This window comes from Akebia trifoliata, chromosome 3 (genome assembly GCF_017979445.1).
Source record: "Akebia trifoliata isolate Shusen 1 chromosome 3, ASM1797944v1, whole genome shotgun sequence".
Lineage (NCBI taxonomy): Eukaryota > Viridiplantae > Streptophyta > Magnoliopsida > Ranunculales > Lardizabalaceae > Akebia > Akebia trifoliata.
Window position 1 is genome coordinate 47,628,107 of NC_141377.1, and position 18,355 is coordinate 47,646,461.

General features: G+C 34.2%; 2 protein-coding genes across 2 annotated transcripts; one reads left to right on the forward strand and one right to left on the reverse strand.

The window, feature by feature from the left end:
• Positions 1-363: 363 nt before the first annotated feature.
• Positions 364-3,467, reverse strand: LOC147407494 (WEB family protein At1g75720-like). The gene is made up of 2 exons (XM_086436086.1): positions 2,965-3,467; positions 364-1,111 (listed from the first exon to the last, which is right to left on the reverse strand). The coding sequence occupies exons 1-2, from the start codon at positions 3,103-3,105 to the stop codon at positions 620-622; spliced, it is 633 nt and encodes a 210-aa protein (XP_086292212.1). The 5' UTR covers positions 3,106-3,467; the 3' UTR covers positions 364-619.
• Positions 3,468-10,744: 7,277 nt separating this feature from the next.
• Positions 10,745-13,120, forward strand: LOC147407495 (COBRA-like protein 2). Its single transcript, XM_086432845.1, has 4 exons — positions 10,745-11,171; positions 11,803-11,963; positions 12,155-12,419; positions 12,823-13,120. Exons 1-4 carry the CDS (start codon positions 10,817-10,819, stop codon positions 13,116-13,118), a joined length of 1,077 nt encoding a protein of 358 aa, XP_086288971.1. The 5' UTR covers positions 10,745-10,816; the 3' UTR covers positions 13,119-13,120.
• Positions 13,121-18,355: the final 5,235 nt, after the last annotated feature.

Genomic DNA, 18,355 nt, shown 5'->3' on the forward strand with positions numbered 1-18,355 from the left:
TCATCTTTGGATATAATCAATTTAAGTTCGGATAAGAATGTAGGAGGGCTAGGTTATGACTGATGACTCAAACAAGCCCAGACCGAACCGGCCCATTAATAGTCCTAACTCTTTTGTTTGGTGCGGTTTTGATATGTTGGTTCAAGAACAGAGCTATTCCTGCATCCAAACACACCCTAAAACAGAATACAGGATCTGTATGATTTGTTATATCTCTGTAATACAGGATCAGTATGCCATGTTTCCAGCATCACATGTCCAATGAAACATGGCCCATCCTATGATTTCATTCAACCAAAAATAAATAAAAAAATAAAATTTGTCTGATTATTGATTTCTATCCATTGGATATGAGGAATAAAATGGACATATTCAAAATTTATCATTATATTGTTGATCTTAGGTTGACTAGACCTATACTGAAGGAAAAAATTGACCCAACAAAGTCAAAAGTTGAAAGAAATACAATACTTATTTTGAGGTATTCCTTATTATTACATGATGACTCTTAGGTGAACCACATATGGCTAATTCAACAAAAAAATGAAATTTTGAATAAAAAACAAATCCGGACAGACATTATTTGCATCGAAAATAATTTCGAAATTTATATAAATGCCTACATAGCAGTCGAAGCTCGAGCCATCGGGGAGATAACTTCTTGATTTCCTTTCTTCTTAGAGAAAATCCCTCCTATTAAGGGGATTAAAGGCTTCTTCTTCTTTTTCTTCAATGAAGGGTGTCTCTCTAGTACTTCACTACTTTCTGGGCTTATAACTTGAGCCAATGTAGGAGGACTTGCAAACTTCACATATCTCTTCTTTTGATACTCCATTGATTCCTCATCATTAGTTGTCATTGCCTCGACTTCTATAAACTTGAGGTCTTCGAACTCTGAATCCATCCGTTGTTTCTCGATCTCTCTTGCTTTTAGTTGTTGTAGCTCCCTCTTTGTTTGTTCAAGCTCTTCTCGAAGAGATGTAAGGCAATTTGCCATTAACATACCTTCCTCTCTTGCTTTCTCGAGACTCTGCTTTGTCTCCTCGAGCTCAGCCGTAATTGTTCCAAGTCGCGATGCCCCTTGACCACTTTCGCTTGTTCTAGCTCGAATCTAACATGGACATATATATTAGAAATAGTACCCAAAGATTAATATAAAAAATAAAATAAAAGTTTATGATTAATTCCATCACCCCAAACTGTAGGAGTGGTCCACCAATCATCAATCAAGACCATGGTTTTAAAACTCATCAGAGACTAAGATGACTCGGATGAGTCATCCCCACTACAACAGCCCCTTGTCACAATACAGTTCAATGGGAAAATGCATGTCACAAGCAAGGTCATTTGGCATCAGTTCCTCAAAAGCTAAAGATATTGATTCCTTAACAGGGCTTAAACTTTAGTGGTAACTTCTCGAAAATCACATGATACTACCGTATGGAGTATTATAATACAAGGCATTTAAAATTGGTGAGTCAACTCGGATTCTGTTGGTCGAGTTGACTAGACTCAATCATTCAAAACCTATCGGGTCAACTCGGACCTCAGCAGAATCAATCACCCAGTGTTATTTGCCCAATCTGTAAAAATCCATGAAGCTAGAGCGAAACTTGCATGAGTTGAGTTGTGGTGTAGATTAGGTTAACTTCCTAGCAACTAATTTTTTATTTTTTATTTTTTATATTTTTATTTAACAGTTACGAATTATGTTATCTACTTCATCGATTTGTTCGGTTCAAATTTGGGTTCGTGGTTCACCATTCGTTACACTTGAACGAACTCAATTGATAAAAGTAGTTCTATAGATAGCATTTAGGCTGTATGTTAGTCTAAAGAGAAGACCTAGATCATCTAGGCCAAATTGTGAGGGCATCTAATATCTAATATGACAAAAACAATTGTATAGCATGGGTTCATTGTTTCCATGAACACAGTACAAATTGAATCATAAACTAGTTCAGATTCGACATAGTAGGAGCGAATCCCATAATACAGGTTTAGAAAAAAAAAAAATTAATCACATTAAATGTAAGTCAAAACATCGATTAAGTGAATCCTGATTCAACTCGGTCCAGTTGATTTCTAACTTGTTCTGGTTTCTTGAGTTTTAAAAGCTTGAGGAATAAAAAGACAAGAAAAAAAAATATTAAACGTAAAGGGAAAGGAGAATTTGTCACACATATACATGGGCGTCACATGATAAAGAAAGCTAACAACTTGCATCACAGTTCACATAGCCGCACAACATAACTATAGGAAACTTGTACTCAAGGTACAAGCACCATTGCCCATTTTTAGAGTTTAATAAGTTATATGATATAATAAATAATAATTTATTATAAATATTACCAGAGAAAATTAGTAAATTCCCAATTTGTCATTCTTTTAGGATATATTTTTTCACAGAAAAGGAGTTCTAAAACCTGCTAAGGTCTTTAAAACAATGGCATTCGTTTGGTCGATGGCTTGTGGCATTGCTTGAAATAGCAATATTAAGAGTTCTAACCGATGAGTGTTTGGCGTAGTGGCAAGAACCTCCATTAAAAAGACGATGAAGTCTTGAGTTCAAACCCCTCATTGGCCACCCATAACGATTTATTATGGCTTAGTTGGTATGTGTGACTTGTATGGTATTACATGTACCTAGGGATTTGGGCGAGATATGATGGTCTAAAAGGCCAGTTGTCTCACCCCTCCTAGTCAGTCCATGTCCAAAGATCCCACAATCAGGAGAAAAAAGAAGAAAAAAAAAAACTGAGTTTTTTTTTATGCAATAATTTTGAGATCTTAATATGATTGATCATTCCTTAGATACTAGTCTTATTGAAATTGTGATAATTAAGGGAAAAAAACATCCCCCAAATAATGGTTAATGATAATAATGGAGAAAGAAAATATTAATGATAAATTTTATATTTAAAAGTACAATTTATAATATTTTGTTGAGAGAGAGAGTATCACCTCTTTGAGTTTGTTGGCGTAAACTTCCCCAGCAAGAACTCTCTCTCCAAACAACATAACAGCCTCCTTAACAGACTGAAAGGGCGCCCTAGTATCAATCTCTGCCCTTCTGATCACAACAACACCCTCTTCGCTATCCATGCTCAACACCCTACCTATACTTCTCTTCTCTTCTCTATAGCATCTACTGGTTGGGTTTAGTAGAGAAGGATATAATTGATGAGAAGAGTTGGAATGGAATGAAGATGACGACAAGGATCTCCTTTATTTATAATTTTATATGAGAGAGAGAGAGGTCGTTAGTAGTGGGGGGGGAGAGGGATTTGGTTAAGAGGGGGTAGTAATAAAATCATGGGCTTCGTTTCTTCGCGTCCACTTCACTGGAATTCTGTTAATTGAAGGTGAAGCCGGTCGGTGGACTATCTCAATTCAACAGATCAAAGGGCCCAGATTCATTTGTGTGTATAAAGAGAGAGACTCTTCACCTAAACCACACAGAGAAAGCACCATTTCATTATACTCTAGTTATAACTTTGTATTTATTCGTATTTTTTTAGGAAACTGGAGCTGTTGGTCACAAATATTTGTCATGCCAAATATTGCCTGGTAGCCCAATTTTTTCCAATCATGATCAACCAATTTCTTTTAGTGTTGGGTGTAGTAGCCAATACGGGTGCACATTGGATTGGGCCAAACTGAAAATTGAACCAAGGCATTTTGAATTGATTTGGTTCAATTTTTTTGCTCATTTGTTTGGTTCTAATTTATAATTTTGAAAATCGATTGATTTGATTTGGTTCTTGATTCACGAAATTCTAGAACCAAATCAAGTATATATATATATATATATATATATATATATATATATATATGGGAAATGTTCGGCACCCTACGCTTTACCCTACACTTTATCCTATGTGTTTTGTCCTAGTGTGTTAGAAGTTCTGAAATGGACTGATTTTTTATGATGATGATCTCTACGGTTAGAAGATCATTCTCACCAAAAATCAGCCCATTCTGAAATTTCTAGCCTCATATTTATAAGTTGAAAAATCGTGGACCATCCATTTTTTCTAAACCATTTTTTATGGGGTTAGAAGTTTTGTAATGGGCTGATTTTTGGTGAGGATGATCTCCTCGCCATAGAGATCATCTTCACCAAAAATCAGCCTATTCCAAAACTTATAACCCATGTAGGACAAAACACATAGGGTAAAGTGTAGGTTAAAGTGTAGGATGTTGAACGGGACCTTATATATATACTATAGTTCATGGGTATCCTCCCTCAAGTTGAGGAAGTAAAAGTAAAAAATAAATAAATAATTGAAGGGGTATTATTATATATAAAAAAATATTGAGATTATAGAGGTAAAAGATAGAAATGAATAAAATGGATTAAAAGAGTTAAAAAAGAAATATAGTAAAATTGTGAGAGGTGAAAAATAAATGAAGTAAAGTGGAACCAATAAACTATATCTTAATAGAAGGAGCATTATTTTTAAAAAAAAATTGAGATTTAAGGGATAAGAGACGATAAATAATAAAGCGCGTTAAAATGATAAAAGAGAATATATAATAAAGTTAAAGGAGATGGCATCTACTTTTAAATTAAAAGAGTAAAAATGAAAAAAAAATTAGAGTTAGAGGAGTCTTATTAAAAAAAAATGAGATTAAAAAGAGTAAAAGATGAAAACTAATAAAGTGGATTCAAGGGGTGGAAGAGAAAATATAATAAAATTAGAGGTAAAGAAAAAAGGAAATAAAGTGAATCCCATGACATTATAACTTAATGGGAGGTTTAACCCACAAAATTGTAGATAATGAAAGGTTTGTCTTAGTTGGATTTGTCTCTCACAACACTGTTTATGTCAAACACAACTGTTCCAACTCAATCATGTTTTATTATATAGAACATTGTAGTTGATTAGACGTTTGTGTCACACACAATATATATATATATATATATATATAACAAATAAAATTAAATATAACAACAACAGCTACAACAACAAAAACTCTAATTGTTTGCTTTTTGTATTTTAACAAATTTAGTTACCAATCCAAGTGATCCAAATGACATAATCCTAATTATCAAATGAGTTTCAATTTTCAAAAATCACTCATGTTATTAAGTAGATAATTGAAATTATAAATATTGTCAATATTATTCTCTCTGTTGCGCGTTTTGATGGTCCTGGATTTTTTAGTCATAAGATTTGATAATTGGTGGCTTGATAGCTACATTTAGGAGATTCGAGAATCGAACCAAATCAAATTGAACTAAGGTTGGTTTGGGTTGGTTCGGTTCTAGGGGGTAGTCATTTCGGGTTCAGTTTCAGATTTGTAGAACCGATTAAATTCGGTTCGATTCTAATTTTACATCCAACCTGAACCAAATGGAACCATGTGCACCCCTAGTGGCTAGAGCCTCTCTCCAAGAAGGGACAGATTTTGAGTTCAACCCCCATCCCTTTGGCCACCCACCATGGGGATTTATCCTGACTTACTTTGGTATGTGTAGTTTGTGGGGTATTGCATATACCCGATGGATTTGAGCCTTGTCCCTACTAATCGGACCTGTTTATGCAAATATCATATAGTAGAAGAATTCATGGATTGTTTGGATCGCCTAACGCCTAAGCATAAGACCTAAGCTCATATGGGTCCACGAATTCAAATAGGCAATGATGTCAAAATCATCCGAGGAGTCCCATTCTTAAATGAAAATTTCAAGATCGTCAAGATCTATTGATTTGACATGAAGTTTTTCGTTTTTGGGTTAGCTAATTCTTTCATTTACCCTATTTTTAAAAAGATTTTGCTATTTTAGGAAATTTTTATTTTGTTAATAACTTTAGTTTTAGAATTCAGAATCACACACCATTGATTCTACCTTACCTCCAACGTTAAATAGTTTATATTTTTATGCTTTCTTCATTTATACTGTTTTCCGTTATTTTTTCTATTTGACTATTTTCTTGTTTTATATATATATATATATATATATATATATATATATAAAAGACTCTTTTCTATAAACAGCATTGTAACTCTAATTTGGGGACAAGTTTTGATTAATAAAATTTATATTCTTAGAAAATTTTCTTTCTATTTTTAATTACTTGGTATTTTTTGTGAATTAATAGGTTTTTGATGCTTAATTGTTCAATATTTTTTTGAGAATCAATGAACCAATAGGAAATGATTTAAATATATATATATTTTTTTGCAGTTACAAAATTAATGTGGAAGCAAACTAATTATCAAGTGAAGATCAAATAAATGAATGAATCAGTTTATTGATTCTCAGTATGTAAACCGATGCCATCAAATCAAAGGGTGATCGCCAAGTCCACAACTTCAACTATAGAATATATTGTAATACAAATTAATTTCTTTATAAGTTGAGGAAAATTATCCCCTGATGGAACAATCACATTCATTGTAGCCTGTCATGGGTAGAGCATATCTTATACAGCAAGATAACATAGTCACACTGTAACCATATGTTGAAATGATGTCTTATAGATTGTTAATAATTTGAAAGAGGATATGTTTGGCTCTTCAATACAAAGTATTAAGGAAAATTGCTGTAATTCACCCTAATACAAGGTTGCTTGCTAAACTCTCCCTAATATTGGGATGGCAACGTAATAATTGAATTTGTAAAGTTTTACTCATACACAATGTACTCATTGTTTTCGAACTTTGTCTAGTGCGAAAACTTTTCTTCGAGGTTTGTAACTGCCCTGATTTTGATTTTAGCGGATTACCAAACTTTTACTCATTCCATTTTTTCGGGTTCTTGGATTGGTATCTCCGCTTCTTTTTTCCTTTACAAATGTAAAATTTAGTCCTTGACGGTGAAGCACGGTTTCTATTTTCAAAAAGATAAATTATTTATCATTTTTTTTTTCTAAAAGTGTCACATTCCCCACACAAAAAAAAAAAAAAAATGTCATTTTACACTATGAACTACTCAATTATGAAACATCATTGATTTCATTGGTAATCTGAAGAGACAAATTTGTTACTTTTTTGGATTTTCAAGTAGCATATACACTGCTTTCAAAAGTGGGTAATGAACTTGTCATTTTTCAAAAGTGATAAATTCGTTGTTTTATATGTTCCGAAGTGGTAAATTCGTTGCTTTAACTTGTTTCAAAATGAGGAAATAATTTTCTAATTTGGTCAAATTAAAATTCAATCTAAGGACAATTCGTATACATTCACTGTCTTTCTTGATTCTTTTCGTATCTTGGAAACTATCCTTTTCTGCCAAAAACTCTATAAAAGTGGCCTAGTAACTCAAATTGAAGCAAGAAAATGGATGGTTTTATATTAAAGCAATGGGTCAATGAAAGTTTCAAATATTTGAACCAGCAATGAACCAGCAATCAATGGTGCTGGTAGAAATATGAAAATTCGAAATATGCAATTTACATAGGCATATCCCGAATTTGTATGTCCTTTTATGGTAAAAAGATTCTCTCCACTTAGATTCTCATTTATCCTCAAGAACAAGAGCACTCGGTTCCATATTCTATAATAATTAAAAGAATCGTGATGGAGTACCATTGAAATTGGCATTGTTTGAGACATTGGTGTGCACAAAATCATAGATCCTTCTCACAAGTATCTTGATGAAAAGCATCTATGGTTCTATAAACATATCCACATCAGCAATGTCCCAAACGATGTCAATTTCAATGTTACTTCAGCATTTTCTTAATTAAAATCTCAAGATCGGTTCCATTATACTTTTTTGTATATCTTGCTTTTATAGGTTTGATGCATTTTCATCTTCGGCGCTCGCTTGAAATGATAGAGATAATTTTTTTTATGATTGGAGTAAGGGTGTATGCCTAATGATAATGTGCATGAGAAACACTATATCAATAGTATATTGTATCTCATCACATATCAATACATTAAAAAAAAAAAAAAAAAAGAGGTAAATTCAACACAACTCTTTTAAACGTTATGTGAAAAAGGGTTAAATTTGACGGACTTTGGAATTTACACATTTTTCATGTAGTGTATCATGAACATTTGGATTTGCGCCAATTAAGATCAATTAGAAATATTATATTGGACTGATTGATTGTCTTTTTATATTGGTGGATCTTTCGAATCTATATAAATTATTGAATAGGCTAATATAATCATCATCCAAGAATCATCATAAGTCATTGGGATTGGCCGTACTTATAAATTTTATCCTCAATGATTTTTTATTTTTTCTTCTTCTAAGTGATTTTTGTTAAGATAAATAGTTTCACATGACATGAATGGTGGAACCACTGTATGAAATTATTATCATTTCTTTATATGATTACTTTTGTATAAAGAACAATGAAGTCGTCATTTATATCGACTGATTTTTTTTCTCTTTAAAGTATATAATCTACTTACAATAATCAATATAAATTATGCTTTGATGATGAAATGGTCTCAATTGACAATGGGCCCAAGGAATCAACCGTATCCCAAACTTGTCTCTCAATCATGATAATCAAATCGAATTATTATCTTATCTAACACAACATTAATTTATATATAATGGGGTCAAGGGAGCTGGCCCCAAGATGCGTGTGAGAAGAAAAATCCACAAGGTTGTTAGTAGGCTTAATGTGAAAATAAAAATGATAAAAAAATAAAATGGAGTAGAAATGTCAAATCAACAAAAATTTGAAGATTCCTTGTTAATAATGGGTTAAGTTGAGTGTTAAAGTTCATCAACATTTCCTAATGTTATTTCATTTACTCGATCTAATGGCCCACCAACCATCACTAAAAACATATTATTTATTAAAAAAATAAAATAACAAATAAGAACAAGTCACAAGGAAAGCCAATCTTGCTCATCACTAATAATAAAAGGACAAATCTTTTTTTCTTTTTTAAAGTGGTGGGGGTTATTGGAGAATTGGGAAAGCTTGGATTTGAACTGCTAATGGGTTTCACATTGAATGGAAGGCTTGTGGTAATGCAGGAAAAGGAAGCCCGGCCCAAAAACTGAAGATGTGGTATCAATGGTAACGAAGCCCGGCCCACAAGCTGTTGTTCTTGTTTCCTAGACCTGAAGCACATGTGACGGGCTCAAGACCCAACTATTGCTTAGGATTTCTCATCATTATCATCGTCATCATCTATGCCTTATTCCAATTACTGGGTTGGAAACACAAATTTTATTTAACCTTGCAACTCTATCTTGAGCCATAGCTTCTGTTAAGGCATCTTCATCCGACTTGGGGACTATTCTAGGATTAATAGTCAACCCAATAAAATTACCATTATTATATAATATATAATATATTTCTTGAATCTGATTTTATATCTTGATCTTATCATACATCCTATGTATTCCTAGGATTTTTTTTTTTTTTTCAAGTTAGTCTTTTATAGGACACCAGATTAGCTGACCAACAGCCTAGTTTATGTAACGGACTTGAATTCTTATAGGCTCACCAGTCCATGAATCCAGAATTGGTGATCGATACTAAGATCCACACTATTCAGTAAGGGAAACAATCTGTACCATCTCATTATTTTGGATCTTCAGCAAAAAAAAAATCAAGTATCCATAAAAATAAAAAAAAAAAAAAAAAAAAAGATGGTAAATTATAAGGTTGAACAAGGTATACAGTGGGATGGAGGGAATGGGACCCACCACAAAGGTCTTCTTGGTCAAAATTTTGATGCTATCAGATGATTGTAAACATTGATCTACACATTTTACATGATGGTTCAACATGGGCCTGTTTGGGAATTATGTATTTATGTGTGAACCATGAACTAGTGAAAATAACAAAGGATGCCTTCCTAAGTTATATGCTCATCTATTGCTTTCTGTACAATTGGTCTGAGTATCTGCTGGTTGCACTTCCATAGGACTTGGCTTTGGGGATTTGTCTATTATTTTACCCATTCGAACTTTCCAATGCTCCTTGTTTGTTTTATTCTAACCTGACAAAGATGGGAATGACTGGGAATCATGCTTCTCTAGATCAAACTAGAAACTGTTTTTATCTTTTTAGGAAACCTCATCACACCTCCTTTTACTCATTTTAACACAAAAACTTTTATCCATTTTTACTTGCTAATCTCTGCGGGTGGGCGGGCTAATGGCGCTTTCTTGTATCAGGCCGTTTATACTAACAGCAATTTTGTTGGTCACTATTTGCAGTTTAGCAGGTAATGTTTCTTTGCTTTCTTTTTTCTTTTTATTTCACTTCTATAGGAAAGAATGAAAGATCAATCTGTTTCTTAATCTGATCCTATTTTTCCATAAGTTGCAGATTGCTATGACCCCTTGGATCCAAATGGAAATATTACAGTTACTTTCGACATCCATCAGTGGACACTGGATGGCTATGTGGTTAGTATTATTATCTTCTACAAAATGATATTTTTTTTATACATATCTTGATAATGAACTACTTGATACATACATGTAACGTGGTTTAATATTCGATAGCTAAAGGAGGAATTATACTTACTGAAATATTAGCTAGTGCAAATAAACTTTTCATTAATATCATTTAATGGAACAATAAAACATAAAATTATGGATTTTTTACCTCATTTAATACATCCGATCTTCTATGCATTGAACCAAAATTTTTCTGATCTCTTCAAATATAAAGATGACTGTTTCTTGTTTTGTTTGAGCTCGAAAATTTCTTTTATTGTGCTGATCATCATTCAGGAATTAAAATTGTTTTAAGATTCGATATATGGATGTCCATAGGCAATGGTGACCGTTCAGAATTACTATCAGTTTCGCCACGTAGACAAACCCGGTTGGAAGCTTGGATGGACGTGGGCCAGGACCGAAGTAATATGGTCTATGGCGGGTGCCTTTGCTGTCCAACAGGGGAACTGCTCAGATTTCAAGTTTCAGATCCCTCACTCATGCAAGAGAGACCCAGTAATAGTTGATCGAATGCCAGATGCCGCAGCAGATAACCAATCAGAAAACTGCTGTCATGGAGGTGTTCTCTCTGCATGGGCAATCGATCCTTCCAAGTCCTTCTCTTCCTTTGAGATTACAGTTGGAAACTTGGAAAGCAATACTACTGGATATTTGCTTTTAAATCTCACTTTGATGGCACCGGGACCGGGCTTCACTTGCAACTCATTTGCAGACTATCCGCCCACTGTATTTCCAGTTATTGGTGGTAGAAGAGAAGTTCAGGTTTTCAGTAAGTTACCTTGACTATCAACTATGTGACACATTGCAAGAACACTTTGTAGCACAATCACCTTGGTGGAACCCATTAGTTTGTGTGTCAAACCTAAATCAATAAAATGGTTACGATCAGTGTTAACCAACTAAGTCCAAAAGACTGATCTGTTGGAGAGGGGAAGAACTATGAATTTAAGAGGGTCATGGGGATTAATTAGGGTATGAAACACCCAAGAGTGGAGGAAAATATACACCCAACACTTCCCCTCACCCATAAGGGTGGAAATAATCAAACTTGTGACCTATACAAACCTAGTGCTCTAATACTATGTTAACCAACAAACTACTCCAAAAGACCAATCTGTTAGAGAGGGGGAGAACTATGAATTTAAGAAGGTCACGGGGATTAATTAGGGTATGAAACACCCGAGAATGGAGGAAAATATACACACAACAATCAGAAAACTGGTTCAATTTTGTGTGGAGATCTCCCTAGTAAAAACCCATCAAATCGTGGATCTCACGTACTCCCAAGGATTAGTCGGGTGCTCTAAGAGGCCCAGATACCTTGATTAACCCAAAAAAAAAAAATCTCGCATTTAACACTAAAAAATGATTGAATTTGGTGATGATTCTGTGATATGCAGGGACATGGAAATCGACATGCACTTACTCTAGTTTTGTGGCTAAAACAACACCCACCTGTTGTGTTTCACTCTCTTCGTTTTACAATCCTATCATCACTACTTGCCCTAACTGCAGCTGTGGGTGCAGACTCTCCGAAACTGCATCATCATGCTTTGGGTGCGTCCTTTGTTTTTTTTTTTTTTTTCCTTATCAAATTATATTAACGTATGTTCAATGTGTGGTTTTAAGGAACACATCTAAACATAGATTTATGGGAACAAAGTGTCCTAAATCTTGAGATTGTTCTTTGATCAGATGACAATTTGCAAAGTACTTGTTATTTCCCTTTTTGGCTATCAATTTTTTTCCGAGTGCAGTGAGAACCCATTAAGTGTATTGGATTATTCCAGTTTTGATAGCATAGTGCAGTGCACCAATCACATGTGCCCTGTTGGTGTCCACTGGCACATAAAGAACAACTACAAGGATCACTGGAGGGTGAAATTGACTCTCTCTAACTACAACTACGGCACAAACTACTCCAACTGGAACGTGTTGGTTCAACATCCTGGTTTCAGCGTGTCTCCTATTATATACAGCTTCAACAGTACATTGCTCCCAATTGTGGCGTTTGAAGGTAATTTTGCTTGGTGTTTTTCATTTTAAAACAAGTATATTATGTATTGCTACACTAAACATGATTAGAAAGCATAATATGGCACACTTGTCCATTTGGTTTGCATCTTTCCCATGGTTTAAAGTTTCACACCATCTTGAAATAGGTTGAGACATTTTGGGTTTAGTCAAAGATAGAACAAAACATCGATCCCAAAACATTGAATGTTTCAGATTGTGTCGGTTGAAACAGTCAACATTTTTCTCGTGATCGAAACAATGGATCACAATGAGATTTTAAACCTTGTCATACCCATTTATCAAATGATTTGATTTGAGCAATTAGATTGCCCATAGCCCCAACATCATGGTAATGAGGTGTTTCTTTGTTTTGGGTAGTTCTCATGCATGGGATCCATTGGCAGGTGAGGTGGCTCTCTTCTGGGGGATCGAATACTACAACACCGAGCTTCTACAATTCAAAGATAATCAGGTGGGCTCAGTGACAACAGAGATAATTATGGGCAAGGATGCACACTCGTTTACGTTAAATAATGGTTGGGCTTTCCCTCGAAGAGTTTATTTTAATGGCGAAAACTGTGAAATGCCTCTTCCAGATGATTTCCCAATGCTACCAAATGGTAGCTCTAGTCGACGGCCCAGCCACCATCTCTTCTTTCTTATTGTTGTTCTTTATTTTTCTAAACTGCTACGTGTTTGATATTGGTGAATCAAACCATGTACATTTCTTTATTTTTTTTATTTTTTTTTTAAATTCGCTAGCGATTTTAACCATCAATTTGATAGAATTCGTATCCAGAGGTGCATAGAATCAATAATCATTAATGTTAAGGAAAACTTGGGATTCTACAGGCTTTGCTTGGACCTTAAATCCCCCAAATTTACTCCCATTAAGTAGTTTTCTAGGGTGGGACCAATTAACTATTAGAGATGGGCAAAGAAAGGAGATCAACACTGATTTCTTAGGGATCAGTTTCACTTGGGAATCCCTAGGGATAGTGCTATCTGAAAGCGCCCTCGATACGTGGGGTGCGCGGATCCGCTTTTGACCCTTGAGGTTTGGGAGTCGCCACCTAGTTGTTAAGGTCTAGGAACCAAACTGACTCTAAAAAAGGCAAACTAATCTACGAAAGAGAAAGAGAGTCCGGGGATCACGTTACGGGGTTGGAAGGTGTTAGGCACCAACCCCGCCCGGCCAAAGCCGGTCTCTACTAACTTCCCAAATAAATCACATTGCTAAAAACCTAGATAAAAATAAGAATAAAAATTTCATACATTTCCGATAGCAAGGATTTTGTTCCCTCAGATCTGACAAAAAATAGCTCCTTGTACCGTACTCCCTTGCTTCGTTCTGTCTCCGGATTTGATTTCGGATCTCCGAGGCAAGGTATCTCCTTATTTTTGGATCTAAACTCTTCAAGTTTATTACGGATTTTGGGATGTTTTTGGAAGACTTTTGGGTGTTCTTTAGGCTAAAATCGAAGGAGGGATGTTAGGTAAGGAGTTGGGGTTCCAAAATTGGGGTTTATGGGAGGCTATAGGGGCTTTTAGACCTACTTCTCTTAGGATTTTTGATTTGATACGAAAATAGGGTGTGAGCACCTCTATTTATAGATGTTTTTAGGGGTCGATTTGGATAGAGTTAGTGTTTAATTAGAGTTCTTTTAATTAGAGTTGTGTTTTAGTTAGACTTGTTTTAGGTAGAATTGCGTTTTAATTAGAATTGTTTTAGGTAGAATTGTTTTTAAGTTAGAACTCTATTAGATTGAGTTATTATTTAATTAAAACTCTATTATGACTTTTGGTCTTATTTGATTGACTTTTAATGTTTTGACTTTAGTCTTAATGGATTGACTTTTAATATCTTGACTTCAGTCTTGCTTAATTGACTTTAATTTTGACTTTAGTCTCACTTGATTGACTTTAATACCTTGACCTTAGTCTTGCTTGATTGACTTTAAATTTTGGGAGAACCCCTCTCTAAAATATCTTTAATTCTTTGGACCCCCAAATGGAGGGGTCCTTAAAGAAATATCTCACGAACCCTCAACAATTTTACTTGAAAACCCGATTGATCGATTTCTTCGGTTCAAAATTTTAAATTAATTTTATTAATGTTTCACTTTAATTATTTAATGTTTTATTTATTAATTTCGAATTTTTTAATTATGAAAATTGTGAAATTACCGTTTTGCCCCCGGAGAGGACTTTTCACGTTTTAAGTCAGTTTTTAATGTTCTAGGATGTTTTAGAATCGATTTTTCGTAAGGAATTCAATGGAAGTATTAGTTTGTGTCATTTATGAAATTTTTTTGTGTGAAATAATCATGAACTTTATGAGGGGCATTTTCGTAATTTTGTCAAATTCTGTTAAAATTGGCAAAATGATTTATTTGGTTCCAATTTATTATTTTATGTGTTCGAGAGAGTTTTCATAAGCGTAACGTAGGCTCTAGGATTGTTTTGAGGTTAGGGGTATTTTGGTAATTTGGTCAATTTTTAGTGATTTTTATCGTGAAACTTCTTTTTGGTCTGCAAGATGATGATTTCTATATTTATGGGGTCGTATTTTCCTAACGTAGCATGATTTCTAAGGTTTTGTCAATTCGAGATACCTCATCCAGATTTCTGAAACATATCGGGTAACAAAATAAAGCAATGGAATACACATCCATCATTGGGAATCATTGCGATCGGGTTGACGAGTTGATTAATCAGGCGGATGCAAAAATGGGGTGTCTACACTATCAATTTGGACTCTTACATGACTGAATTTGAATTGTATGACTTGGGGAAAATTATAATTTATCAAAAACCAGGCCAGTGTTGGGTCCATTGGCACCCTTACCTAGGGATGTTGAATATTTGGTGTAGCTCCATCAAAAGCCCAATTCCATCATGGTTTTAGAAATGGTCCGAAGACTTGGAGAACGTTCCGAGATTGGGCAAATTATAATTTGAGTCGTGATAATATGACACCCCCCTCTAACACACACCCCATCACAAAATCATAGACCATTTGCCTCGGGATACACAATCATTACACTTATAATTTATCAAAAACCAAGGTTAGGTCCATTGACACCCCTACTTAGGAAAGTTGAATATTAGGTGTAGCTCTGTAAAGACCCCAATTTCATCGTGGTTTTAAAAATGGTCTGAAGAATTAGTGAATGATGTGAGATGCTATAACTGAGTTCTAGCTCTTTCTTCTTATTATTTCTGATTCACACACTTATCATTAACAAAGCTTCGAAATCATCCAAGTCATCTCGTTACCATTCGTGAATGGGATGCAAAACCACGATTTAAAACAATGAATTTCATTGTCAAATTAACTGTATTTACTCCCAAATGTCTAGTTGACTCTATCATTTCTAAGGTCACATTTCCTTACAAGCTTAAGAGTTCAACATTGATCAAATGGTGACATGTGGGGAGAGTATTACAAACTAATTGGGGAGTTAATTACCATGTTACAAACTAAGGAAAGTCATGGTTGCTTAGCTCCCCAGGCTTATGGATTACACCTGGCATATGGTTATTGGCGTCAGATGTTTTTACGTACAATGGTGTTGGACACTAATTTTCCTAGCAAATATTTGCTACATTTCCTCATTCACATATTATAGCTCAAGCAGATAGATACCAATAATATGGCTTCATCTACCAATTACTAACCACTAACCCACTTGGGCTCAAAAGTAGGGTAGCACAAGCAAATTCATATAACCTTCGGACCTTCCATAATTAAGTTGGTTGGTGATAAAAATGGTAAAAAAAAGCTATTGGTTAATATTATATATTTTATTTAAATATAAAAGTATTATTTGAATTATAATAATTTAGATATACCAGTCCATGCTTTGATGAATATTTGAATTATCCCTTATTTTCAAACTGATATCATATCAAACAAAAATAAAATTACCTAAAACTCCCCATCCTCAACCCCTAGTGACTGTAGTAACAAAGTTAAGATTCGGTAATTATTCAACAGGGTTTCAATTGGGATAATTTCTGGAAAGTTTCATGTAAAAAAATAAGGAAAATTTCAAAAAACATACAAATGATGTTTTTGGGTTTCTCACCAAAACCCATCATCTTCAAACCCCCCTAAAAAAAAATCGATCTTGTTCTTTAGATTTGAATGTTGGAGAAAATAAAATTTTGAGGGATTAGGGTTAAAATGCTATCATATTTTGCATTCAATTGATAAGCCATTAATTAATTAGTTGAATTAATCAGCTAGTTCCTAATTTGGAGAATTTTACGAATTTTTGAAAAAAATCAAGGAATTTTGTGGCTATGCTAGTGAACCCCCTCATCATGCATTCATTCTAGTCCAAAATAAATCTATTATCAATAAATAGCACGTTCATGGGCATGTCTAAATGAATGGATGTTGCGACGTTACATCAAATTATGGAACGATTGAGCCAAGGACTATCATCTATTCATATGGTCGACCATGGCTGACAGCATCGTTGCCCAGGAGCAAACCATGGCAGGTATGCGTGTGTTTGAGGTGTTAAGCACATGACAGATAAGTAAGAAGACATACGGTCCCATTCCATAACTACAAGACACTAGAGAGCCATGAGTGCAGCTAGGATCCTCCCCAGGTAATGACAATCACAAGTTGCAATAAAGAGTCATTTTCATCCTTGTTCATATCTTATACGTATTCTATTTCATCACTTATCTCTATCATGAGCCATATCTTCTTCTTTCCTATATTTTTTACCAACCCATTTTCAAATTTCAACATTCAATTTGTTTTCAGAGTTGTGATAATCTGACTCCCCCACATGACATACTAAAAATACTCTCCTAACGTGGCATGTGCTAGAACCATAGATTTTATGCATCGAGATACACGTCTGCATAGATTTTTATGGGGGATGTGCATATGTGTATCCCTGGGCACAAAATCTATGATTCTAACACATGCCACTTCAGGAGAGCATTTTGAGTATGCCGTAGGGGAGTCAGAAAATCATTACTCTTTTTATTATTATTTATCCTTCTAGGGTCCTCGACTTGCAACAAATCACTCATTTTCACTAATATTAATTTGCTTAAGGACTCAACTAATGAATATAAATCAAACTTAGCCATCCAGTCACCTTAGAAGGTGTATGAGTGTATCCGTATTCCATATAATTACAAGGTTGGTAACTAATCAAATTTTTGTGGATTAGAATAGATATAACTTAATTTGGTTACTTTCGTTGCAACGTAGTTTTGCAATTTTAGTGGAAATTGGTTACCATGATTAAGACAAGCAAATACAGAAGAAAAGATGGATTTGGGTCCTTCGATTCTTCAGTTACAAGGAAGGTGACAACTTGATACACAGTGAAAATCCTTGTTTTTTATATATGCATTTGCCCCACTACACTACAAAAAAAAAAAAATCCTGGTTTGAATTTGATGTTTGGACATTTAGCATAAAAAATCCACAGTTTTATGGAAATGGAATTTTTATGCTAAATGGCAAAAAAGGGTCACATTTTCTTTTCAATACTCAAAATAAGGCTACTTGTTGGAGTAACTCATGTTTTTTTTGACAAAAATCCCCCCACGTATAATTTTTTTAAGAAACCCTTAGTAAATAATCTTCTCGATTGTAACTTCCTCCCTCCCAATATTTTATTCCATCAAAATAGAAAGAGAGATCCATTCTCTCTACCAAAACCTACCAAAAAGTCAATGGAGTACATCTATGAGGCTCTAGATCAAGGAACTATAGTGAATCTTGTAAATCCATGCACTCTCATATTCGATCTACGATCTATTGAAGATTTTCTTAAAAAATTATCAATCTCTCATTTATTTATTTATTATTATTTTTTTAAATCATTTATATTTTCTTATAATCTTGATACATTTCTCTTCCATAATTATGTAAATGAAAAATGGTAGGGAAAACAA

Coding starts and splice junctions, on each gene's coding strand:
- LOC147407494 (XM_086436086.1), bottom strand. CDS start 3,105: ATGGATAGCGAAGAGGGTGTTGTTGTGATCAGAAGGGCAGAGATTGAT. Junction 1,112..2,964: donor ACGCCAACAAACTCAAAGAG/GTGATACTCTCT, acceptor TGTCCATGTTAG/ATTCGAGCTAGAACAAGCGA.
- LOC147407495 (XM_086432845.1), top strand. CDS start 10,817: ATGGCGGGTGCCTTTGCTGTCCAACAGGGGAACTGCTCAGATTTCAAG. Junction 11,172..11,802: donor AAGAGAAGTTCAGGTTTTCA/GTAAGTTACCTT, acceptor TGTGATATGCAG/GGACATGGAAATCGACATGC. Junction 12,420..12,822: donor CCCAATTGTGGCGTTTGAAG/GTAATTTTGCTT, acceptor ATCCATTGGCAG/GTGAGGTGGCTCTCTTCTGG.